At 40.9% G+C, this 26,319-nt stretch overlaps 1 protein-coding gene across 1 annotated transcript in view; it reads left to right on the top strand.

Moving 5' to 3' along the window:
- The window catches only part of efnb1 (ephrin-B1), a 71,640-nt gene extending 46,701 nt beyond the window's left edge, over nucleotides 1–24,939 (top strand). Inside the window, exons 3-5 of the mRNA XM_088294446.1 lie at nucleotides 10,755–10,847; nucleotides 16,832–16,951; nucleotides 21,465–24,939. Of these exons, the coding sequence (XP_088150572.1) occupies nucleotides 10,755–10,847; nucleotides 16,832–16,951; nucleotides 21,465–21,859 (608 nt within the window). The 3' untranslated portion in view covers nucleotides 21,860–24,939. The remainder of the gene's footprint in view (nucleotides 1–10,754; nucleotides 10,848–16,831; nucleotides 16,952–21,464) is intronic.
- The last annotated feature ends 1,380 nt before the right edge of the window (nucleotides 24,940–26,319 follow it).

The raw sequence follows: 26,319 nt of genomic DNA, 5'->3' as shown, positions 1-26,319 counted from the left end.
ATGATGAAATGGTCTCATTTTAGCTGTTCATTTACATGACAATGTCTGCAAAAATATTGTAGCATTTGTGCTTTTTATAACCCTTTCTCCAGTTAAGTGTACATTTGCGACATTGCTGGTGCGACTCGTCGAAATGCATTACTTTACATCCAGCATTCTAAACATTCTTGTCCACTGACAAGGTTTTGTCAAGATGACACTGCTTTTTGCCAGCTGCCTTACTGGCCTGGCATTTAATTTTTCTCAGACATTTTCGCAAGCGCATATGCATCCAAATATTACTGCAAGCCTCAAAGCCCATTTTTTGGCTGCATATGATGTGGATAAAATGCTGAGGTTTTCTGCAGCTGGAGCTCAGTAGTACTAAAAAGTGCCATTAGAGACAATTAGCTACTCTGTCATTAGGGAGGCTTGCGTAGGCTTCTACCAATAAATTCTATTATTGCTGAACTAGCTGGTGATGGTGAATTGTGAAATGTTCTGTGCAACACAGCCACGATGGGCATGCATTTCACATTCAGGATGATTATGATATTTTGAGTGAATATTTTAGCAGCTGTTGCTCTCTTTCATTAATATTATGCACAAGCATTAAAAAACCTACACAGCCTCCTGCAGGGTTTTCTATTTTATTGTGCCAATAGACCATAATCAAAATTCCACTATCTTCACTCCCCATGGTGCATTCCTGTCAGATTATATGGGTATCCGCTCAGAGGCATGCATCCACATTTTGAGCAGGTCTCACTCTGTGTGTGTGGGGGTGTGCGCGCGTGTGTGTGTGTGTTGAGGGGGCAGACGCACAGGGGAAAGCCTGAGGATGCGATGTGCTCGAAGATGAGTGTATCCACATCTGTCATATTGGAGTGGGCTCAGTCTGCTCCTGTTTGAGACAGCTGACTTATTCTGCTCCCTGTGGTCCTCTTGTTATTCTGCATCCTTTATCCCCTACTGATCTGAAAGGCGACCTGCGCGGCGTGCACATTTTTTCCCCCCTCATAGCGGTGCATGTGGAAACTTCAAATGCGATATTTCCTGTGCACCTTGCTCGCATATGCAGGACAATGCTGTCTTCAGGTGTTTGTGCCACGGATGCTTTGTGCGATGAATGGGAGCACGGGGGCTTTGCGGCATGCTGAGTTGGGAAATGGAGAGTGGAGAGTGCAATGGTGTTAAAGCTCTTCCCTGCTGGATTCAGCACAAGGTGACACAAAGACACCAGCAGCTAAATGATGCAGAGTCTCTCTTGTCTGCTGGCTGATTCCTGTATTCACACTTGCATGGATGCACACACACACGCACACACACACCCCCAGGCACGTTGGGAGGTGCTGACAGGTCCTTTGCAGAGGTTAAAAAGCTTTTATAGGCAGACTTGAAGCACCAACCTATTTGGACTGCTCCTGGAAGTCCTCACTGACAAGACCAAACCATTACCAAGAAAAAACATATTTATAGAATATGAGCAAATAGACAGAAAGAGGCCTGTCCACACATGCACACACACCCTAACATACTGACTGATGCATAACGCAATCACTACTGAAAATGGCAACGTGCAAATATGCACACTGCTGCTCACAACCAAGAGTGGAGAGTAAGAAAATTGGTTAGTGTGAGAGAATCAAGTTGGCAGACACTTGTTTTGCACGCGCACACGCACACGCTTACACACCCGCACACGCACGTATGCTCCCTCTGCCGCACAGACCGAGATCACCTCCCACTTGGTTTTCGTTCCAAACCTAGCTCGGCTCATCTCACCTCCTCACTTCATCACCTCCTTTCAAATTTCCCTCACCGCCATATGCATGCATGCACATGGGCAGCCCTCCTCCGCCTTGTGCACACACTCACACAAGCACACTTCAGACAGATCAAGTCTCACTCCTCCCTGACTTGCATGCTCTCCTGTGCTTAAAAAAAAAAAAAAAAGGAATCACCAGCTTCCTCTTCTCTGCTGATGATTCTCACCCAGCTCTCCTCTTTCAATCCATCTCTCCTAACACCCCCATCAGCAGACTCTCACCCCTCCCTCACCCTTCCACAACGCGTCCTCCCACCCCATGCTTGCCCATAGTGCTCTCTGCTGGGAGGATTTAGAGGTACCCTGTAATTTCGGTGCCGGAGGAGCTCTTAAGTCCTTCCTGATCTCCTGGCTACACAAGCAGCCAGCCTGTGGTGTTTGTCCGGGTGTGTGGATTTGTGTGTGTGCATGCCTGTATGGGTACATTATACGCGGTTTGAATGTCTGCTGCACATTTTTGGTTAATGTTTTTCTGTGTGAGACAGTGGAAGTTTCTGCTCTTTAATTGGTGTGTTTATGCATTTGAGCACGGGAATCTATTCAGGAGACGTCCGAAACGGTGTGCCCCCTCTGGCTGTGTATTGAAAGCAACAGTTGCAAACTTGTTGTTGGGAAAGTGCTTTGTATGTCCTCGTATTGAGTAGGATCTTTTTCCCCAAGTGCACTGCCAGGATTCATTATGGAAAAGAAACACTATAATGAACTACAAGTCCGGCTGCGCATTCCTAATTCATCCGAGCTGATATGAAAAGTCGAGTATATTTTCCTTTTCGCTGCATTAAAACCTGTCGAGAAAGCAATAGTAGAAGAGACGGCGAGCAAGAGGCTGTTGAGGATGATTGCATATCTCCATTTCTATTTCCAGCACAAAGAAATGAAGGCCTGATAGGCTGGGACATCTATTTAGATCCATTTCATTCAGGCATAATCAGGCTTTGGCCCTGCCCTAATACTCAGGATTAGAAAAGGTTCAAAGTGCAAACATCCATATCCTCCATAATATTTCAGTCTGCCTCTTTCACTCTTGACATGCCATGTCATGTGTGCGTGTGCGTGTGCGCGTGCGTGCGTGTGTATGTGTATGTGTGTGTGTGTGTGGACATGCTTGTATGCATGTCAGGGCTACAGAGGGGAGGGTTATCTCTGGAATCATGCCCATAAACCTAATCTAACCCTCTCTGTGCTCATTCATGAGTGAAATATTTGTGCAAATAGCCTCTATTTCACTCCTCCCCCTCTCCTCTTATGCTTTGTGAGCATAAATAAAAATGAGATGGAAATATTGCAGGTATGAGAAGTGGCCATTTCTGTTGTGATGCCGTGTTTAATGCACAATCCACACTCCTGAGTGGCGCCTGCTTTGCCTGAAATGGCCAATGTTTTGCTTTTATGCTAAGTGTGGGTGATCACATTGTGTTTTCTCCTATCTCCTTCGCAAATATCGACATTATAACGGCCGGTTGCGGCGACAGTGACGTGTCTGCTCGGCTCGTCTAAGTGTAAGTCTGAGTGCTGTGCAGAGCGCTTGTGGTGGGGATGGCAGCGAAAACGGGAGCACTGTGTGAAAGGTAGCCAATGAATGTCACCTCTCATCCACTTTCTCATTAAACAACCTGTTCTATGTCTGTCACATGGGCTGTCTCTATCCTCTCATTCTGTGCTTTGGGCAGATGTTGCACACGCAGGCTCACAAGAGTAGATGTACACACCATAGACAAGTAACCACACAGACACAGCCTACTGCGCTGTATGGAAGCGAGCCCCTTGGGCTGGACAGGAATAATAAGCAGCGGATGATTCATGATGGAGATAGGGAATGTATTCAGCAGGACCACCTGAGTGACCTCATTTAGCAGACCTGAGAATAAATATAGAGCAGCGCATCGCACTCTGGCCTTAGCTGGTGTCGCTTGGCTCGATCGGCGCAGCATCTCTCACACGTCTCTCACTCTTCTGCTTGGAGCACCCCAGGGAGCGGTCACCACACTTTCCCCACCCGAAATATCTTGCTGGATTCTCTTCCTTTGTGAGGTTATTCATATGCGCTGCCATGCCATAAGTACGGCTGAGAAAAGTGGATTATATCTTTACCTAGTCAAAATAAGAAAAAAAAAAGTATTAAATGAGTAACTGAACAATGAAACCCAACTATCCAGAGGCAGTAAAAGTAATTTTCAAGGAATGGGTAATGTTTTTGTGTAAATTGTAATGCAGTGTAATCTGCAATTTAGTTTCCATCCATACGCTTTGTCCAAGTAATGTCGCAGAAAATGCTTTTTTGGAGGAGTCGCTCTGCCCCATCGTACATATGCTCACATTAACCTTCATTCTTTGTTCATACAAGTAGCAAACCAATACTCTCTTGTAGTGCATGCGTTATAGTTGACCAACTGTCTTGGGTCAACTTTCACTTGTTTGTGGACTTATTGTTGCTATAGGACAATGGTATTGTTTTTCCTCATTATGACTTCATGGCCATTCTGAGCGTCTGAGCCAACTAACATACACACTTGCTTATAAACTCTTTGACTTCTACACCATGTTTCCATCCGGAGTGGGTTAATTGAGTTAGTTTGCACAATATAAACTTATTGCAAGAGCTGCCCCGAGGCGACTCGTCATTTTGGCCCCATTTTCGTTCGATGTGCAGATGCCGTACGCACCTAGTGTGAGCTGGCGCTCTCTTCTTTGTCAGTTCAACCGACTTCTTCTTTGTGTGGGAACTTGACAGACATGCAATCTGCAACTCAGCTGCAGTCAAAACACGCTTTTGTGCTCAAAATGTCCTCTTTCGTGCTCATAATTGTGGCACAAATCTACACCACGCAGAATGTTGGAGTTGAGGTTTTCTTCTGGAATTTTTTCCATCCAACATTATATTGAATGCATTTTGTATTGATATTGATAACGATACTCATTGATATCGAATTATCGTCCAGCCCTGCCCGTAAGGCATCATCGCGTTTGGCAATGGCAAAACAAAAATTACAAATTTGAACACAATTAAACAAGTGATTGTAGGATATATTACAATAAATTCAAATTAATACAATTGCTTCATACTGAATGTATTTTTCCCTGCTGTTTTAATCAAATTTGCACAATAGAGTGGGTCTTTTCAACTTAGAGTTCAGTTTTCAAACTGCTAGCAAGATTTGAATGTAGCCTCACTTCACTCCCTGCCCCCGCCCCCTTACGTCTCTGCTCCCAAAAAATCTCAACCAGCTCACTAAGCGAGGCACGGCAGCTGCATTGCTGGCATGATTTCCTCATGAGAGTATTGCCAAACACGAAATTCTGCAGGTTTGATAATGTTTTTTTGTTTTTTTTTGCAATGTACAATCAATTAAAAATATAACCCGACAACCCTGTGACAAGTAACATCGGCACTGATGGTGGCATCCACTGCAGCCATCCACATCTCGGACCCCAGCCTGCATTTGTGACCCATGAGGCTCTGGGAGTGTCGGTTCGCTTGAGCAAATGATTGGCAACATTCCTCGGTCACGCCTTTGCTTTCTACTGACTTTGATTGACTATTTTTTTTTTTTTTGCGTTAAGACAAGTTTCAAATATTTAAGTTAAATTAGAGGCATAAACTGGCATCAGAGAAGACTCATTATTCAAAGGATCATTTTAATAATATTCTACTGTCTAGTCATACAGTTATATTATACACTTATATGTTAAAAACAGTTCAATTTAAAACTTTTATTTTGATCAATTTTTCCATTTAAAATAAATTGAATAAAAATAATCAGCTCAATGATTAAGTGTAAACCATTGTTCAATAAAATTTACCATAGTCAAATAATTTGTTAAAGAGCCTTAGTTCTTTGAATGATGTTCTGGAATGTTGCATTACCTTATGAGCTATATTCTTTTTGTTCTTCTCAACACTCAATGTGAAAAGGTCTTTTTTTTTCTTTTCTTTTTTACGGAATATGCAAAAGTCACAAAATTAATCAAAAGCAAAATAGGCAGGTAATCCTTTGATACTCGCCGATCTGAGGTCTCGCTCAATATGCTGACACATTCCAAATGGACGACCTCAGGGGTGTTTGACTTTAGAAGTTCCGCTGTACATTATATGCATGTCGACGCAAAGTAATGTGTATGCGTAGCATTGGAACAGAAAGCTTTGTTCAAAGCCAGCTTTTCCCCCCCGTTAGGCTGTCTCTTGGCTCCAACATGTGACTTTAGATATTTCCCATCATCGACATTTGGCACCTGGTTTCTCTTATGACTTCAGCAGCTGTAGATCTTTTGTTCTCCCACCAGTCACTCTGCGGCCAAGCATCCACACCCACAAAGAAAGCCTTAAATCATACTTGCATAAACAGCTTTGGAACTGACTGCTTTATTTTAAAAAGCAACTTTTCTTCATGCGATGACCACGTCTTTCGGTATTCTGGGCCGTTGACGTTAATCTGTCAACCCCCCCCCCGCCATTAAATCATTAGCAGAAGGCTCGCACTTTCTTTGTTCCTCTCTTCATCCCCCGGCGTTTTTATCTTCGTGGAGACTCAGGAAGACCCAATTCCCCACTTTCCTCTTTCCAAAACACGACATGACCGACAAACTGTTAATATCTGGAAATCCTGATTTGGAATTAACTTCAGTGTGCAGGGATGAAATGAAAGCGCGGGAGAGGAAAGAAATGGAGTGAGAGGATAAGGACATGGAGTGACTGAGAGGCTTGCAGATTAAATGAAAATCTGACAGCGTGTCCTTGTTGTGTAGTTGGCTTGTGGTGTTTGAGAGTTGTGGATGGCAATCATCTTTTCCCGGGTGAACTCTTGACATGATCGATGTAAATACTCCGATATCTGACAAGTTATAATGACAAACGCAGTATTTAATAGTGAGAGAGTTGTTTCTTTGTGCGAGCGTGTGTAGCGCGAGCACGTACCTTATGCGCTCAACAGTTGTTTCTGTTACCTAATACTATCTGGAATAATACTCAAAAGGGGGGCTTCACATGGAATAACACATGAGGAAATGTGGTTAAATTTGGCCACAGTTAATCAGATTATTATTTCCGCCGGCACGACTAAAGCCTGGAATTATTTGACGTTTGAAATGGCCCGAACACAAACAACATATAAAGTGATCATCTCTTCATAAATCCGGCCGGCCTCCAGCTGTTAGCCTAAACAGACGCCTCAAAGGGCAAAGCTATCATCATGCCACATCAGTAATGCTGGAACCTGTTCAGCCAGCCTGAAGGAATAGTTAATTTAGATGACAGATGCAAGTTAACACTGGGAAGATTTGCTCTCCCTGAGTGGATATAAAATTCAGAGCATGACGCTCAACTCTTAGTGTGATTATTCAAGTGCCTTTGAGCTCATTCTTCAAAGAGCTATTTTTTTTTTTTTGGTTAACTTGGCTCCAAAAATGTAAAAACTCTAAAGATGCAAAATTGGTTGGAAAATGGATGACTAAGGTGAAGAATGTCCAAGACATTAACACGGTGTCGAGAGTCCACTGTCTTTAACATTTGTCTTGACATGCTCTTGGCATGGCCTTGAAACTAATCATAAAAATTCCATTCCCCCCAAAAACTTTAAAGGCATGACGGGGGGTAGCAACCTTGACTTGACTTTTTTTTTTCTGTTACTGCAAGGAAACATACCTGTGACATTCCTCTTGCTAAAACAGTTACCTTAAATCTTTTTTTTTTTTTTTTTTTAGCAAAAAGTAAATTTGTGGTTTGTTTCAGCTTCGTGCAGTTTGAATTAGTCATAATTGGGTTCATTTTTCAGCGTGCTAGCATCTTATTCATGGTCATATGTTTGGTTGCGGTTCAATTGGCGTTGACACTTTCACTTTTTATCACTGCACCAAATACAGCAGCCAAAGCGTCTGACTCGATTGTGTTTGTGAGAAAACTTGAACTTGTGCTGTTAGATTACAAGTTGACGTGTCAAGAAGCATTTCTAAAGTGTAATCTCACCAACCTGTATGCGGTTGTCTTTATTTGCATGATTGGCCTCCAGCGGGACTCATCTAATACAAAAATAAGAGATCTAGCAAACAAACTGCAATATCAACGTTTGTTTTAACTGAACCAAACTTAACTTCGGTGGGAATGTAGACCAAGAGAATCAACCTGTGTAAATTCCTCTTATCAGCGTAATATTCAGTTGTTTTTTTTTTCGTGCCACTTATTTTCTTCCCAGATTGTTTGACAAGCCAATATTTCTTTGTTGCTGCCCTGCTGTCTACAAGAGATTTGTTTGTGACTTGACGTTATTGCATTCATTTGCACAAATAACCACATACCTTGGCCAGGCTAATAACTTAATGTTGAGGCACTCTTTGTGATTTAGGGCCCGAGTTAAGACCTGATACTGTAACATATTTTTACTGCAATATACTATTTTATTGTTCTCTATTTTGCTGGAGTCCAAAGCTGAAACTCATTGCGGCAACAAAAAGTCTACATATTCATCAACTTTGGCTACGTTTAAACGTCTGGTATGTTCCCAGCAGCCACGGCAGCCCAGTTTGCCTGCAACGTAGTAGATGTTAGGTCATTTTCCTCTCTTTTCAAGTCCTGCTATGTTTTTTCTGGGTCTGTTACACTATGTGTGACATGCCATAGGTTGGACAGGGCTTCCGAGGCCCAGTGGCTGTCCACCACGGATGCCAGTACGGGTCTGATGGGGTCCATCACATTTCTCATGTTCTGTCAAGGCTTTCTACTGATGAATCATTGACGCCAGACAGATTTGCTGCATGTTTGTGGACAGGGCAGAGTTGCATAAAGCTCACCTGTCAGCCCTGGCTCCAGTCGACATCAACCAGACGGGACATATTCTGCCACTCAATGTTTGATCTCACCTCCAAGTTGTGTTGCACTAAAGTACTGTCAGATTTAGTCTGTCCATCACATACCCAAGTGTTATCTCACGAGGATCCCATTTTGCCCAGAATGGCTTGAAAAGGGACCGCCTGATTGCTTTAGCCTCACTTTGCAGCCACGCTGCCCCCCCCCCCAACCCCCCAAAAAAACAAGACGGTAGGGTCCAGCTTTCCATTCCAAACTGCTAAACCCTGATCTGGCTTTTGTTTCTACCACGGGGTGTGGAGGTGCGATGGCGAATGTTATGTAAAAGTGTGTTGTCATACCAGCATGACACAGTGTTTCTGATGCGTTCAATTATTAGAAAATGAACATGGCGAATAAAAGAGAAAGTTCTAACAGTGGAGGAAATCCACCATTTTGTGAATTCATGGGAATTTAGTGCATTTACTGTAAGTCTGTAAATCTTGCAGTTCTTGTTGATTTCCTTTTTGTATTTTATATTTAATACAGATTAGTGATTCATATATGAAATTAATCTGTCCTATATCAATAAACTTGTCTCAAATCCTTTCAGTGTTTTTTTTTTGTAATCTCCTTAGTGTGGGTCTGTTTAATTTCCTGTTCCTGTCTGTCTTCCATCCAGAGGCAGGGCAAAATCATCGCCTAGTTTCAGCCCCATTACCTATGTCAAACAAAAGTTGGCCACACAAACATGTGACGCAACAACAAAAAAATGTTTGAAAATGTATTTTTTTGTGTTTTTTTCAAACAATGTCAGTTTTTGTCATACGATTTTCAAAATGCTGTTGGGTGAGAAATTACTATGTTAATGTAGGAGACCGTACTTGTATATTCTTTGGTGGTGTGTAGTCTTCTAATTGGGCTGTACCCCAATTTTTAGTCATAATAAACAGTGGCTGCTTAATATACAATAAGGTTTAGCTACAGTTTAACAATACTTCACTTTTGAAATCAACAGAAGGGTGTGAACCTTTTCCTTGTCAATGTTTTACAAAATTGTGTTCTGAAGTATACCAAACTGCATTGCACAATTGGAACAGGCTTCATGCCATCATTAAATAAACACCCTCTGCTTGTAATGATGTGTCCATCAGAAGTATGAGGTCCCTCGGGGAGATGTCAGTGAGCGAAGGAAATTAAATAAATAAAAAAATAAATAAAAAGAGTAAATTAAGTTGACAAAAGGGAAGAAGAAAAAGTCTCGAGAGGTTAAGGCCGAAAAGGAAGAGAAACCATTTCAAGGGAAGGGAGTATGTTTGAACAGCAGACCAAACGGAGATGGAGATCACTTGGGAAATTCCAGCCGGAGAGCTTCCATGGCATCTCACACACACACACACACGCACACCTACACACTCACACACACTATGCCTTGCACATAGCCACTCAGTGTTAAGGTCAGCGCTACACTCCGTCTCCCCAGGTCATTATCATGGGCCCTAAAATAGACAGCCAATTGTGTCACGGTGTGTGAAGTGAGCGTGACATTGAATAAACAGCCCTCGACCCTGAGCCCCTCGCTCATGTCAGACCAGAACACATACTTGAAAAACAAACGGAGAAGCTGACGCTCACAATCTGCACAACTGGACACACATGTCCACAGACAAATATTATTGTTGCATTTAGGTCTCTGCGCTACTAACCGGCCGTGACTTAGGTGGCCCCAAACGGGGAAGCTGGAGGTGCCGGAACTCTGGCTGGTGTGTCTCACGTCTACAAATAGACAATTCCCCCCGATCGCCACATGCACACACACACACACACCCACCCCCACACACCCCTACACACGCACGCACACACACAAGTCTGACCACGGCTTCCTCTTCCACCGCCCCATTCCCTGTCTCATGTTTTTCCATTCATTTGACTTCACTTTAGTGTGTTAATGAGAGCTACGGTATAGAGGAGCTGGCACTTGTTTGAGGGTGAAAACGGCTAATCGCTGGACCAGCTAATCAGTGCTGTTCGTAAATATTGATCAGTTCTGTGCGTTCTGGACATGCTCATTAACCATTGTGTCATCTTCTCTCCCATTTCTCTGTCTTCTTGAACCCCTTTTGCCTTCCTCCCTCTCCTTACCCTTCTCTTCATCTTCTTCTCCCCCATCAGCAACCTCCAATGGCACAGTGGAGGGCCTGGAGAACCGCGAGGGAGGCGTTTGCAAGAGCCAAGCCATGAAAGTCATCATGAAAGTCGGACAAGGTAAATGCTGGCGCACCTCCAATGTTGAACACAATGCAGCGCTGATGCCTAACAGCCATGTTTCACTTTGCTCTGACATTTTCATTTATCGCCACGTGCGTGTCGAGCGTGACTCCGCCTGCCGCTGGCCTCCAACAAGGCTTCTCCTGTTTTATTATTTTTATTTATATGTCTGTGTGAATACACAAGTCCTGTTGTGACATACACGCAATGGCTTATCTATCAGGCACATCCAGGTAAGACGAATAAAATAGAATCCAACGACCCTGCAATAAATTCAATCCTCCATGTATGAATAAATATATATAAAATATATACACTATAACAGCATGCAATATTTTATGACACAGTAAATATAATCGTCCATATTTATTGTATATTTTAATTTTATTTGGGTTTTGTTCTTTTTTTAACGTGGACATAGACAACACTCCATTATTTTTAACTCTTTGTGTCTAATTAAACAATTTACATTTAAAATTGCAAGAAGTATTTTTATATGTTCCGAAACAATGACAAATTAATTTCTATGTCTTTATTGTTTAATTATGACGTGAACATAATAAAACTTTACAGTGCCATTTTAAAATATACAAATTGCATGCAGGAGTTTTTTAATGAACACATTTGATATCTTTTAATTTAACATAATTAATTTGATCCAAATTAACACGATAGTGGCACGGTGGCTGACTTTTTAACACATCCTCTTCCTGTGTGGAGTTTCCACATTCTCTCCGTGCCTGCGTTGGTTTTCTCCTGCTACTCGGGTTTTCTCCCACATTCCAAAAACATGCATGGTAGGTTCATTGAAGACTCTAAATTGTCTGTTGGGCGGAATGTGAGAGTCAATAATTGTTTGTTTGTGTCTGCCCTGCGATTGGCTGGTAACCAGTTCTGTTAGTACCCTGCTTCTTCCCTCAAGTCAGCTGGGATAGGTTTTAGCACAACCGTAACTCTAGTGAGAATAAACAGGACAGCGAATGGATGGACGTTAAATGTACACTAAATGCAGCATGTCAAAAACACATTCTGTACTGTGTAGAAATTCAATGTAAAATCACTATTTATTAGTATTTGTAACTGGAACATTTTTCCAATAAATCAACTGTCCTTTAAAGGATATACAAATTGTTTAGCAATGCATCTCTCCACAATTATGTTGTTGGTAATGAAGCATCAGAAACTCATTTGTCAACCATCAATAAATCACAGTATGAACTTTGTTGCCCTCAGATTTAATTACACATAATTTAACAACGCTTTACCCTCACTTGTTACAAATAAGGATTTATGATTACTTGCAAGTCACCAAAAATAACATTTATATGAGTTTCTGCATCAATCCGACACATTACTGTTTGCTAAACTAAGATAGAATTAACTCCGCTAGCGTGGGAATGAATTTATTCCCGGGTTTACGTCAGCCATGAAAGGCCTATTATCTTAAAAGTATATTAAAAACAAAAGAAAGTTTACTGCTATACACAATGTGAATTTAAGGAATAAAAAATGTTGATGAAATTGAAACAAAGAAAAACAATTAATTCATTTTATTGTCATATTTTATTTTTAATAAAACCCTTGCTTCATTTGCCTGGGATTAACCTGCAGAAAAAAGAAGATTATCCACATTTGTTTGTTCCTCAACTTAACTCATTGATTTGCAAAACTACTCCATAAAGTAGAAATATGTATTTCTAGCCTTGTATATACAGTATAGATATATTTAAATTTAATATATCTAAAAAGAATGTCCTTTTATGCAACTGAACTTGATTTTTATAATGTTGCTCTTAAACTAAGTTGTGTTTATGTGTAAGTGGTCAGTGGGAGCCAAGTAAAAATACTAGATGTAAATAATGGAATTTTGTTTGGACATGTTTGGACACAACTTTTGCTTTTCACCATACTTTACTTACTAAGCAGATACAAATATCCTGAATTTGACAGGGTGCTGCACAGATGTGTAAACATGTCCTGTCTTTATAAGACACACACATGCATGCACACTCATGTTTATCTAAGGGCAAGATCTTTCCAGCAATCATGACTCGCCTTAAAAAATTGCGACTTTCATGAAAAAAAAAAACATGACTGTAGAAATGTATGTGTGTTAGTGTGTGATTGCAAATTGATATTTAAATGCCGGCTAGCAGGATGAGAGCAGCATATCTTGGCAGTCGATTAGAAAATGGAATTTAATGAGCTGCTGATGTTAGCAAGGTCGGAGTTGCGGCAAATTGAGCCGATACAGAGAAAAAATGCCCACAATCATTTGACAAACAAGCAGGCGCTGCATTATTCTTCCATGTAGGTCACTTTAAGCATCCTGCAGGCTGAGATCTCACCACCAAAGACAACACAGCTGCATGAGCGCAGGCAAGCCTCCGCTTTAAGGAGAAAACAAATTTGGGAACGTAATGGAAGTTGAAAGAAAAACATCTGACTCAAGCAAAGTTCTAGGAAACTTTGAGCGAGTTCATTTGTGATCGTGTTGCTCTCGGCTCTTCCCATCTTCAGTGGAGTATGCGCTTATTTTACAAAATGGTTTGAAGCCGCCCGTCACTCACAATCACCGTGCCCTGAAAACCTGCTTTGAAAAGTTGCAGTCAGATTTCCTTTTTTAGACAGTAGATAACGTGCCTAGCCAACCCAGAAACAATTTGCCATTGGCCTGTGAGTTATTTTGACCCTTTTACTTGATTTGAATGTAACGTTCTGCAAAACGTGAAAAATAAATAGAAAAATACTGTTCCGTGCATTTATTAATCCCCTATGAATTCCCACCACCTTTAATACACAAAGTCAAAATCATATTTGACAATATAATCAGATATTCAAAAAATAGTCAGATAAAATTATGATGGAAACTAATTACTGTAACTAACTGACTGACTAGTGAATAATTGTTCTCACATTTTTTTATTTTAAACAATTAAAAATTATATTTCCTTTTATGGTAATTAAAAAACAAACAAGTTGTTTGAGGATGCATTAGTTAGTGCTTGGGCTCGATTTCCTTCCATATATTAGCTGATCAATACTAATTTGACATATTTCTGATGTTTCGGAAATCCAATATTAGCTCATTGAATTCATTTAATTTAAATGCATACGTTATTAAGGGTAACATTTCGCCCAAGTTGGAGTTTTGATGCACTGGGCATGACTCTTTTACATAATTAAAAATAAAAATGAATCAGAAACACTCTCGACTGAATCTTTTCATTGTGAAATGACCAAGGCATTTTAGGCAGGCAGCTCCTCCCCATTGCTTCAATAAACTTGGTTGCCCTGCAGCCAATTCCTGCTGTGTGTTCTGACGTGCTCATTAGACACCGAGATAATGTACTTTCAGTCTGGGTCGTCTTCATTGGAGATGTCAGACCGTAAAGTCAAACCCACTTCCTCAACCGTGCATCTCCATGCTGTGACATTGAGCATTCAAAATTACAGATAATTATGCATATAAAACCAAATATGTCATTTAGTCATTCAGTGCATTGAAGAAAAAAAAAGTGTAATCGACATATCTTTGATTTATGTCCAAACCATGATTGAGCAGCATTATTAATTTGTGAGAGGCACCACACAATTCTTTGTTTGCCACAATTAATGAGGAATGTTTTTTTTTTTATCATGGTTTATTAAGAATAATAGAAGAAAATGGTGTCAAAAGACAACAAGACTTTAGTGGTAAATCGTACAAAAATGTCTTTTTTTTCCCGAGCAATGGCATCTTGAAAAAAAAAAGACTTCTACCCTCAAATGACATTAAGAGATTTTTTTTTAAAGTGGTTATGGATATAGCATAAAAGGTTTATTATTTTCTTAACATCCCTTAATAAAAAAAAAAAAAAAAAAGCGGAACCCACATAGTAGGAATAAATAAATAGTAATCACAAAGCGTTATGTTTAGTTCAAAATCCTACTTAATTCTCGTAAGATCAAGCTACGCCAAATCATAACAACAGCTATCTCAGAGCGTGTTTGATTTGGGCCAAGGTTTGAACCACATTTCTATTTTTAAAGAAAACCAACTGAGAGTAAAAAAAAAAAAAAAATTTAAAAAGGGAGGAAGAAGCAGATGGACTCTGGGTGGGGCAGTCATCTGCCTCCACGGGTTTGTGGATAATTTATGAGCTTGGTGTCGTCTTTATTTTGTATTTTGTTATAAAATTGACTACAAGTCAAATTCCAAAATGGTGGGCTGTGCTTGGCTCTGACCCCAGATGTCATTGTGTTTAATCCACATTCCCTCTGTCTGTGCAGCCTGAATGCCAACACCTCATGTCGCCAAATCTCCCATATGTCCACTCCTCTTCCTTTTGCACTTTGCTCTGTGCCTTGCAGTTTGATGACCCATCGCAGTGCGCAATATGTGCATTGTTTCATCGCGGGCCATGTGACGGCGAATCATCCATGATGAAATGATTCACCCTCTCGAGTCATTTTACCTTCAAACGCTTTGTATTCCGTCTGCCGTGTCGTTTTGAAGAGGATGTGTCCAAATTGTACACCTCCCTTGTTGTTCAGCACTCTTTTGTCTGCCACCAACATGCTGCCACACTCGTTGGAAATATGTTGACTCACCTCCTCGCATGCAACTTGCTTCCTCCTTCCTTCCTCGCCTCTGCAGCTTTATCATTGTCTCCCTCAACTCCGCGCTCCCCTCCCCGCTGTCTCCCTCCTTCTGGCATCTTGGCTCTTCTGAGGTAGTTGCTGTCTTAATAGCTAAGGGAAATGTCAGCGGTACACATCGAAAAATGGGTCAGAACATGCACCAAAGCAGGCTGCACATGCTCATTGGGTAACAAACGGTATTGGGGCAAGTGAATCAGATCAGCATGTCCCCTCATGTCGACCATCAAGTGAGAATGTTTCTCTTCCCTCATCAATTATTGACACCCCTCCACGGCTCACGGCACAGCTCACCAGTGCCGTGCTCGCGGTGAAGTGGCGGCCTGAGCATTAGGAAGACAAATGTGTTAATAGTGTATGCAAACAAAATGTATGCAGCTGCAAGCGAACGTTACAAGATTTTCTCCTTTTTTTTTTTGCGTCCCACATCCTATTCATTACATGACGGGCTGGGTGCAGAAAATGCACACATCGTTGCTGCTCACATGCAAAACCTGCCTCGAGGGAGTTGCCTGCTCACAAACACTAGCCCTCACACGTATCCCCCGAGCGGGCCCGAGGCACATGCAGATAAATGAGAAGCATCAGATATTGCAACGTGCAACCCGTGCGACCGGCCTCGCTAATAGTTTCGAAGCGTCTGCCGCCCGTGCCCTCGTAAAAGCCACGCGGCAGACCCGCCAGCGCTCACCACACAAAGACTTCAAAGTGTGCGTGTTGAAATCAGTACAGACAGACTGATAAACTATCTGTTTCCCTCACGTTCCCCTCGGAGCGACCCCTCCTCTTCCTCGTCTCCTTCTCCTCTTCCTGCCCTCCTCCTCCTCAAAAGTGTGCCTCTTTTCAGGCAGAGTTAAAGCCAATGCAATAAATAAGACATATTATGGCCTTTTAACGTGATGAATAATGTAAAGCAATAAAAAGTTAATATATAACTACTTCACCCTCATTCTGCCATGCCTAAGTGTATTGTAAGTAGAGTTGAGCTTTGTGCTTTCGTGTGTTTCCCCGTGTGCGTTTGTGTGTGTGTGTGTCGTGAATGTGTCAGTGTTAGAAATGTCTGCTGATGTAGATGTGAGCTCATTTTTTACGACAGGACAGGGATTCTGCTGTTTCACAGACGCTCGCTAAGTCGTCCTTCCTCTTTTTGTTCTTTCATCGTGACTTCGAAGACGCTCTCAAAATGTGCAAAGATAACCTTGTCTGTACATGAAAGGTCTATCAAAAGATAACACAAATGATTTCTTTCTGGAGCAGAGGAACATGTCATTGTAATGCCGCATATGGGCACTGTCAAAGACTGATTTTTTTTTTGTTGTTGTTTTTCTTATTCCCCACAGTTCCAAATGCAGTCAACCCTGCAATGCCAGAGGATCCGCAAGATAACGCCATACCGGACGGAGCTAGTCCAAATCCACCAGATCAGGATCGATTGGGACCTGAGATGCCTGGAAACCCTGGTAAAAACCCATTAGGTTCTTTCAATAATGCTCCAATGCAAATATTTGATCATAATTAAAGAAAACACATTTTGCTCGAATTAGAAAGTAAATGTAAAAAAAACAACAACTGTGAAGTCCAAAATTTTTATATTCTTTAATCGTCCATGTTATGAACATGCGTACCATCGAATGAGAGCGACAATAGGATTTTTACAAACATTCTCTTTTCATAGAAATAACAAAGCTTATTTGTAAGCACCAGCTTCACACATTTTTTATTGTGTGTTGGAGTTTGGTAGAATTGCGCTGCATTATCCTAGGCAGATAGTGTGGATTAAATATCAGGCACTAAATTGTTTGCGATACCACCATTGCAATCTTTTATAAAGATTCCAAATAAATAGTAAGTACCAAATTTTCATGTTCACCCACTAACAGTGTGTAAAAGTAGTGGAGACCACCACATCAAAGAGGGTTTTGAACTTTGGGTTTTCATCATAGAAATATTTGCAGAGCACTTAAAGTGCAAAATGTAGTTTGAAGTGCTTTGAGGAAAAAGCCTGCTAACATTTTAATGAGTGACACAAAATACTTTGATTGCTCTGATAATTGTGGGAAAGCCGTCAACCTCATGTTTTCATTGATTTCACTCGCCCGAGTGCATCTGCACCTAAAGAAATGACCTTTTTATTATCCAATGAAAGAAATGCATTTTTTTCATGCGTCAATATGTGTGTGTGTATATTTTTGTGTGTGTGTGAGTGTGTATATATATATATATATATATATATATATATATATATATATATATGTATATGTATGTATATGTATATATATATGTATATGTATGTATATGTATATATATATGTATATGTATATATATGTATATGTATGTATATATATGTATATATATATATATATATATATGTATATGTATGTATATATATGTATATATATATATATATATATGTATATGTATATGTATATATATATATATATATGTATATATATATATATATATATATATATATATATGTATATGTATATATATATATGTATATGTATATGTATATATATGTATATATATATGTATATATATATATATATATATATATATGTATACATATATATATATATGTATACATATATATATATATATATGTATACATATATAAATATATATATATATATATATATATATATACATATATATATACATATATATATACATATATATATACATATATATATATATATATATATATATATATATGTATTTGTGTGCGTGTCTGTGTGTGTGTGTGTGTTGTGGGTCTAGGTGTGTAGGTAGGTCAAAGTAAAAGAAAAGCATATAATTAACGCCAAATTGAAAGGTACATTTTATTTCAGTTTGTATTTTTGTTGTTTAAAATGCAAAGTACATTTCATTTTGAATGTTACTGTATTAACGCATGCTGTCGACCGACCTTGATAAATGGCTCTTTAATTTATTGAAAAATGCATTTGCAGCCTCTTGGGACTTGTATTTTTTTGCTGAATGGACACTAATTTCACCATAATTTTTGTTGGCATTTCAAAAATGTTTACACAAGTGGAAAAGTTCCGCCTGCCGCCTCTCATTTTCCCCGTGCTACGTTGCCACTGCTTTGCTCCTGCCTTTTAGAGGCACTATTTTAAGACACCAAATCAGTCAGCACAATTCATCTTTGGTTTGATGAATCACATTTCATGAATGATATTATTCAATTTACATTTACGCCTACCACAATGCACAAAATGACTTAAGTGGCAATTTTGTAGAGGTTGGCAGATGTAATTCTGGTTGAGCCCAGTTAGTAGATCAGCTTCTACATCTTTTTGCACTCGTTTTTGTACATGCATACCTTTAGTAAATATGCCCCTAAAGGTTTGTTCCCAAGTGTTTAATTTATTTAATCTATATGAGTAAGGGAAAAAAACGAGAGAGAAACACCTCATTCCCTTTTATTAGTGTTTGCTTGTCCATTCTGAACTCTCACACACACACGAGAACACCCTTACCTTGCAGAACAGCATTGTGATGTGTTTTTATATACACTATTCAGTACTAAATTCCATTGCACTCTCTTATTTATTTATCTAATTTATATATTTGTCTGTATTATTGTTGTATTGCACTGGAGAGGGGAGCCCTCTAATCTCGTTGCACACTTGAGTACAATGACAATTAAAGGGATTTCTAATTCTAATTCTAATTCTATACAATATTAAATTAATGACCTGCCATTAAGATTTCATATAGGGACGGTTGACAAAGTCGTTGGAGCCCTCTTGGGTGCTCTGAACTATTCATTTTTTGCCTTTATAAATATATATATATGTATTTTCAAACACCCCCCCCCCCACACACACACAGTATAATGCAAGAAAAGACTTTTCAGACTTTCCATTCTGACCCAATGTGACAATCCACGCCCCATTCAATAATTGCTTATTTGACATTAGCTGCTCTATAAAAAGATTTCCCAATATCCCTTTTCCGTATACTCAGGCTTTTACCTGTCTACCTCTGTTAGATCAGTGATTATGTCGAGTGAACAGGTGAAAGGTGGAATGAAGGAAGTGTCACCGCGACTTGAAGACCTGATATTTCTGGAATGAAATTTCTGACAGCCTCACTCCAACATTGCCGTGTGCAGAATGTATGAAATTCCTCATGCCTCTGATTGCACAGATAAGGCGGGGGATCGGTAGCTTTCAGTCATGTCATTTACTTGTCATTAGCTTGAAGGCGCAGCGTTTGGCTTCTCTGCCAACGGTTAAGTGCGCGGTGGTCAGTCGAGTGTGCAGACATAGTCATTATGTAGGATGGCAATCTGCACGGTTATCTCTGGAGAGGCTCCTCAACATGTTGCCGGAGCGGAGGCTCGTGGACAGTAGGGAGGTGGTGTTGCTGGTAATGGGCTCGGGGGGGCTTTGGCAGCAGCTGCTTGCATGCATGGAAAAGAGATTTGGTTCTCAGATTTCAGTTACCGGAGGAGCCAATCATTCTTTCTCATGTCCAGTCACAACCAAAACCCCCGGGTTCACCTCCTATTTGAGCCTTCTTCCGCCCCCTACCACAAACACCTATTTTAAAATAAATACAGGAAGTGAATCGGATGTTATGATATATCCTTGTCAATTTGTCAAATCGTTGCTGACCACTGACAACTATATGGATCTCCAAATTCTTTGGGTTTTATTCAAATGTTCTTTTTTTTAGCAGAGGCAACAATCGTTGGTTTGGTGAGCTCGTTAGCAGACGGTTTCATTGCTTTTTTTTTTTTTTTTTTTTTTAAAAACACTTTTCACTTTTCATTAGATTATTAGTCCCCAAACTTTGCAAAAACAGTTACTGGATTTGTTATGAATTATTTTCCTCCCAGATGCATTTTTTTAGTAGCTGTATAGTTTATTTAATTAATGAATAGTATATTTAATACAGAAAAAATATATCTGAATCCAAATGATTTTATTCCGTGCAACGACTTGACAAAATAAAATTGAGTAAATTCAACACATCATTTTTTTTTATTGTACTTAAAATCCTTATCATAATATAAAATTATATTAGTACGTGACAATAGTTTAATCCTAATTAAAATTTTAATCGAGATCTTTAAAAAGCCTGACCCACCAATCCTGATTTTGGCCATTTTTTTTTTTTTTTTTTTTTTTTAGAACCAAAAGCATACTGCTTCAATGTTCCATTTTTTTATTATTGTAAAACATCGAACAATATAAACATGTTGCTTTAATAGCGCATGAAGTAAATCTCTCAAATAATATGAAAAGTCCATTAGTCATCTCACTCGGAAGAGGACAGTGACTGACTTTTTTTCCAGAGGAAGATGAGATTGTGGACAAGATTGGATTTATTCGGCCGATTACATATCAACCAAATTTAAGGAAATCGACGCTGATCATGATTCTGTCCAATGGATCAGCGCAGCCCTCATTATAATCACCAACATGTAAATATCAATGATACACTAGTATAATATAATTGTTATATTTCTTTGTTATTTTTATCAATTAGTACTATTTTTATCAGTCCCTTTCTTCCCTTACAAGCAAAGCTCTTAAAAAATGTGTATTTATTTAGCTACAGTAGGACCTGCATATATGCCATAATGTCACACCCAGTGATTTATTAATTGATTTTTTTTTTTTCCTTTTCTAGCTCGCAAATGGCGAGCCTTACTGCCAGTAACCAAGGCTGGATTGTCCATCCGGCGTAGAGGGCAGACGCCCGGTGGGCAGGTTTCTTTTGGGACTAATCCTATTTAATTATTATTTTCCACGGTTATGGACTTCTTTGCATTTATTGAAAGTCGTGACTTCTCAGGTGTGCATGCACCCACATGTGCGCACGGGGGTCGGTCTAAGCTAAATTGCCATTAGAGAGTTTTTTTTTTGTTTTTTTGCCAGTGTCATAGCAGTTTGTTTTGTGAATGTTTTTTTTTTTTTTTTGCACTTGTAACCCCTCTGTCTTTCCTTCTCTCCTTAGACACCATTAACCAGGACCAGTCTGGTTCGTCCGCAAACTCGGACGGCATCCTGGGCTCCAAAGTGGCCGTGTTCTCGGCCATCGGTGCGGGTTGTATCATCTTCCTGTTGCTCATCCTCCTCCTGGTCATTCTGCTCATCAAGATGCGCAAGCGGGCCAGGAAAAACACACACTCCCAGCCCCGCCCCTCCGCACTGTCACTCAGCACCTTGTCCAATCCCAAGATGCCCGGGGGCACTGCTGGCACGGAGCCCAGTGACATCATCATTCCGCTGCGGACAGAGAACAACTACTGCCCTCACTATGAGAAGGTGAGCGGCGACTATGGGCATCCAGTCTACATCGTTCAGGAAATGCCACCGCAGAGCCCCGCCAACATCTACTACAAAGTCTGACACTCAGCAGTGCAAGCAGCCCAGAGGAGATTTGGATTTCTGTTGTTGGAAGAACACTGCTTTGTGTTTTGGGGACTTGATTGTTACTTCAAGCCCGTGTTATTTCTACCCCCTGCTGCACAAATCTGGAGAGATGCGCACGGACCAGTATCCGGTGATCAGACTGATGAGAGAGATTTTATTCCGTGGGTTGTTATTCTTTGGCTTGTTTGGAAATCCCCACCCTTCCTTCCTCCTCCTTTCACCTCCCACCTCGTACGTCTCCCCGCTGTGCTCCGTTGAGGGGCGAGGGTGGCTCGAGCGAATCAAAAGATAGACTTTCTGGTTTGCTGTCCCCTTTAATGGACCGGATGTAACCCTAACTGGGCTCCTGATGCTCCAACACACAAACCTTGCACACTAGCCAGGAACAGGCAGTTTGTGTTGCACGTATGCGCGTGTGCGTGTCTGCGCGTGCACCTGTGTGTCAGAGGGCGCTCCATGCCGGGCCGGGAATCTCTCCAGATAGCTCAGGTATCAGACACAGTGTGTGACATATTGTGTTCCTGTCCCTTCGCACCCCGGATATTTGCCTTACTATTTTTGATGGACGACTTCCCTGATTCAGTTCACAAAGCAGTTGTATTTTGTTAGACTTTTCCTACAAGTGCACAATGTATAGAGTTGAATAGATGATCATTATTATTACTCATTGGACCACTCATGTCATCCATTACAGTAGAAACCTGCACTGTTGGTATCAAGGTGTGTGTCTTTTTCCCCATAATACTCCCCTAATACCATCTTTGCCATTACTCTGGTATTTATGACCTACTAGGTGTATTTTAGGGTGTGTGAATGTGTGTGCGTGTGCGCAATAGGGCAAGTCCAGACCTTGCACCGAGAACGACCTATTTGCTTGGGGAGTTAGAACAGCGAGTTTCTGTATTGGAATCTTAAAAAAACAAAACACCAAATTCCTCCAGCATTCCACTTGGATCTATTTGAGGATGTCGTTATTTCAAGTGAGCGGGGAGGATTTTTATTTTTTTTTTAAGGCAACAGACATGTTGCAATGTGTTTGTGGTGCAACAGTGCAAGTAAGCAGTTTGAGCTGAGGGGTGGTTGGCCTACATAGTTAGGTGATCCTATTTACGTTGAATGGCTAACCACAGATGGATCCACTGTCGTCCGATGCCAATTGGCTGCCATCTGTAGATGACTCAGTGGAGTTCACACTAATATGTGCCATCTCCATGCCCACGTTCACCAGCCGGGGAGGAGAAAATGTCCTTGTGAGTTGGCTTTAACGTGCGAGGAAGACGGTAAGCTCAAGTGGTTTTCTTTCTCCAGGCTCACACTGGTTCTGGTGTGAACTGGGAAGAAGAAGTTGTGCATAAAATTCCACAGTTCAGGTGTTGAGCCTGCGAGGAGACCGCAGCTCACTTATCAGCAGCATCGCGAGCTTGCATTTGTGCGCACTGCAGCTGTAGCGCACGTGTCGTGTGAGCGCTAATTGCCTGTATTTGCAGTTTGTGCGTGTGTGAATGCTTTTGTGGTCAAGCGGACCTGTTCTGGGACAGGAAATAGGTGTTCCACTCAGCGTGGGCCGCCAAAGTAAGGAGCAGTGGCACGTAATGTTGTGTGAGCGGAGACGACAGCCATTCCTCAGCCTGCAAGCTGACACACACGTGCGCACACAGACACATTAAGACTGACGGCTCTCGGTTGATCTCCAGGTCAGACTGCCGCTTGGTGTTTACTCACCGTCAGAGGCACCTATCATCTACAGCCGCGTCCGTGGATGTTAGCCGCTGAGTTAAAAGGCAGCCCGGCTCGAGGAGCTCGGGAAAGACTCCTGCGTGTCGTTAACCTCAGAGTTAACAACCTAAACAGCTGCCTGGGCTTTTGTGGTCCTGCGTTTTAACTCAGCATGCAGGCCTCAGCGTTCCTCTGCGAAAAACATCGACATCAAATATTTTGCTTTGGGATCGGCGTGCCCCTACCTTCGCCAGCCAAGGGAGTCATTACCGCATCACCACCAACCATATTTCATTTTCAACCATTCTCGTGACCACTTAATGTTATTCAAATTGGGGGAGAAACGTTAAAAGACAAATGTAAATATATGCATAGAGCCCAATTTAAGATGTAATTTGAACACTGCTTATAAGTAAAAAAAAATACAAATAAAATTAGAATTTTTGTAATGGAGGGTATTTGTAAATAGCTGTCTTTCTAAAATGTGTTTTGTAAGACTCCTTGTCTCAGTTTGCTTTTCATTTCTTTCAAAGTCAAACATATTATTGCAACGGAGCTGTCTTCTTTTGCAGTGTCTCGTATTGTCTTTGTTATCACAAGTGTTGCAAAAACTGGGGTTCCGACTTTTGACGTGGCCATTCAACATGCTTCTTGTTGTCTGCGACCACTGAGCGTCTTTGGAAAGGAGAGTTCATTCCAACATCCTCCCCATGTTGCAAGCAGCACTTAAACCTGCAAATGAATACTTTTATCAAACCCAATGTTAATGCTTTAGCGACACTTGCACCTCCGATACAAAGCATCGAGCAAAACAATGAAAGGTGACACTCTTGTCAGTTTGAAGAAGTGCACACAGACACGCACATGGAGGTGCGAGGAGGAGAGGAAAAAGAAAAGGGGCCATGTATGACAGTGTGGCCGCACTCCAATAAATCATCCGCTTTCCACCACTCATTATCTCCCAGGCTGTTCTTTGTTTTACTTTTTCTTTGCCGCCACCTCCCTCAGCCCCTGTCATCCTTCTAATTTAGCACGTGGATGTTGCTCGCCTATGAGCCTCACTGTATGTCGGGTGATTTCTGCCATTGTTCAAAGCCACAGTATTATTTTTCAGTGTGCATGTATAAGCAAAAGCTGTTAAAATTGTTTCCCTATGTTTGAATCATTACTGTCACATTTTATTATTTGATTTCAGTTTTTTATTTTGCCTCCTCTTTTTATTTTTTTTTTGTCTCGCTTCTCAGCGTAACCTATCGGCACCAGCTACAATGGAACGACAACGTTCTACCAGTTTGGAAAATACTGCATATTGATAAATAAATTTTTCCCATGGAACTTGGCCTTTCTTTGTTCTGTCTTTGTTTTTCCAGCAAGCTTTAAAAAACACAAGATTCTTTTCTCATCTTGCTGACCACTTCATAGTGGAGGCAGGAACTAGCCCGCCCACTCTCGCAGTGCTTCCCGCTCAACCAACAGCCCCCCGCCCCCACCAGCTCACCTCAGGGGTCAGCAAGACACAGATGGGTTTGTTCTGATACATTAGTCAGATTGAAATCACAAACCGGCTTCATAAATTCATATTCGGCGGGTGTGGTCACGCTTTTTAGAAGAGTAACTAATATCCGTATCAAGCCACTCTGCCGTGTTGTCCTCCGAAATTACATTTCTTCATACATGATTACATCTGATTGGCTGCACTTTGCCTTTCCATTGAGTTTGTCTGGAATTACAGTCTGTGTTTATCTGACTGAAGAGCAAATTCTCCGTCCTTGGTGAAAGCAGAGATGGCGTGAAACATTATTAAAGCGATGGGGCATTTTCTCTGACAAACACATTAGTGTCGGCGGGTCTACTACTTTTTTGGGGGTCTGATGATGTGGGCGTAGATGAAGAAATTGATGGCCGCAGAGCAAAAGAGTCCGGGGAGAAGAGATATGACATGCCTGTGGCTCCAGTAGCCCCCCCGACAAACACACACACGCACACACACTTTTTGCTTTCATGGTGCCGCAGGCCAGCTACGTTCATCTGCTTTCCTGGCTCAGTCCTAAGACGCCCCAATAGACCCACATTACTATGTGTTTGTTAAAACCTTCCCCCCACTGAACTACTGTGTTGCATTGTGTGTTTGTGTGTGTGAGTGTGCGCATGCATTTGACAGAGGCCTCTTCTGTTGTTTCACTCATCGTCACAAAAGTAGGAATCTTTACTGCGAAAGAATACACCGGAGTCAATTTTTTTTTCCTTCATTTTTTGGAAGTGGAACACATTAGATCATTTTTGAATTAACTTACTCCACATTGACTTGTCTGGTATGTTTAAACTGTACACAAATTTGACTCTATTTCTATTTATATAGTATTGCATCATTGAAACATTTTAATGGTTAACAAATGTTGTCTCTTCTCAGTTTTTAGCACTTCCATATGCCAAATCATGAACATATATAATAAAAAATTTTTTTACACCCCTTCTGCGTTCTGACTTGATGTGAGTATGTGCAATTCCCCAAGCAATTTTTTGTCTTTGTCATGTAACATGTAGGTTCACACGTCTTTGTAGATGGAACAAGTCACCTGGGAGAGCAACAGCTGCCAGCAGTTTGAAGTGACTTGGGAACAATTTTGCATTATTTTCTCCCGTCCGTGTCTTGCAATACAAATTGTGATAGACACTTATTTTGAATTTGTAATGCGGTGTGGAAAAAAAAATGTACAACA

Source organism: Idiotropiscis lumnitzeri, chromosome 4 (assembly GCF_059441095.1).
Source record: "Idiotropiscis lumnitzeri isolate Australia: NSW breed Sydney's pygmy pipehorse chromosome 4, RoL_Ilum_1.0, whole genome shotgun sequence".
Classification (NCBI taxonomy): Eukaryota; Metazoa; Chordata; class Actinopteri; order Syngnathiformes; family Syngnathidae; genus Idiotropiscis; species Idiotropiscis lumnitzeri.
This window is presented reverse-complemented; position numbering and strand designations above follow the sequence as displayed.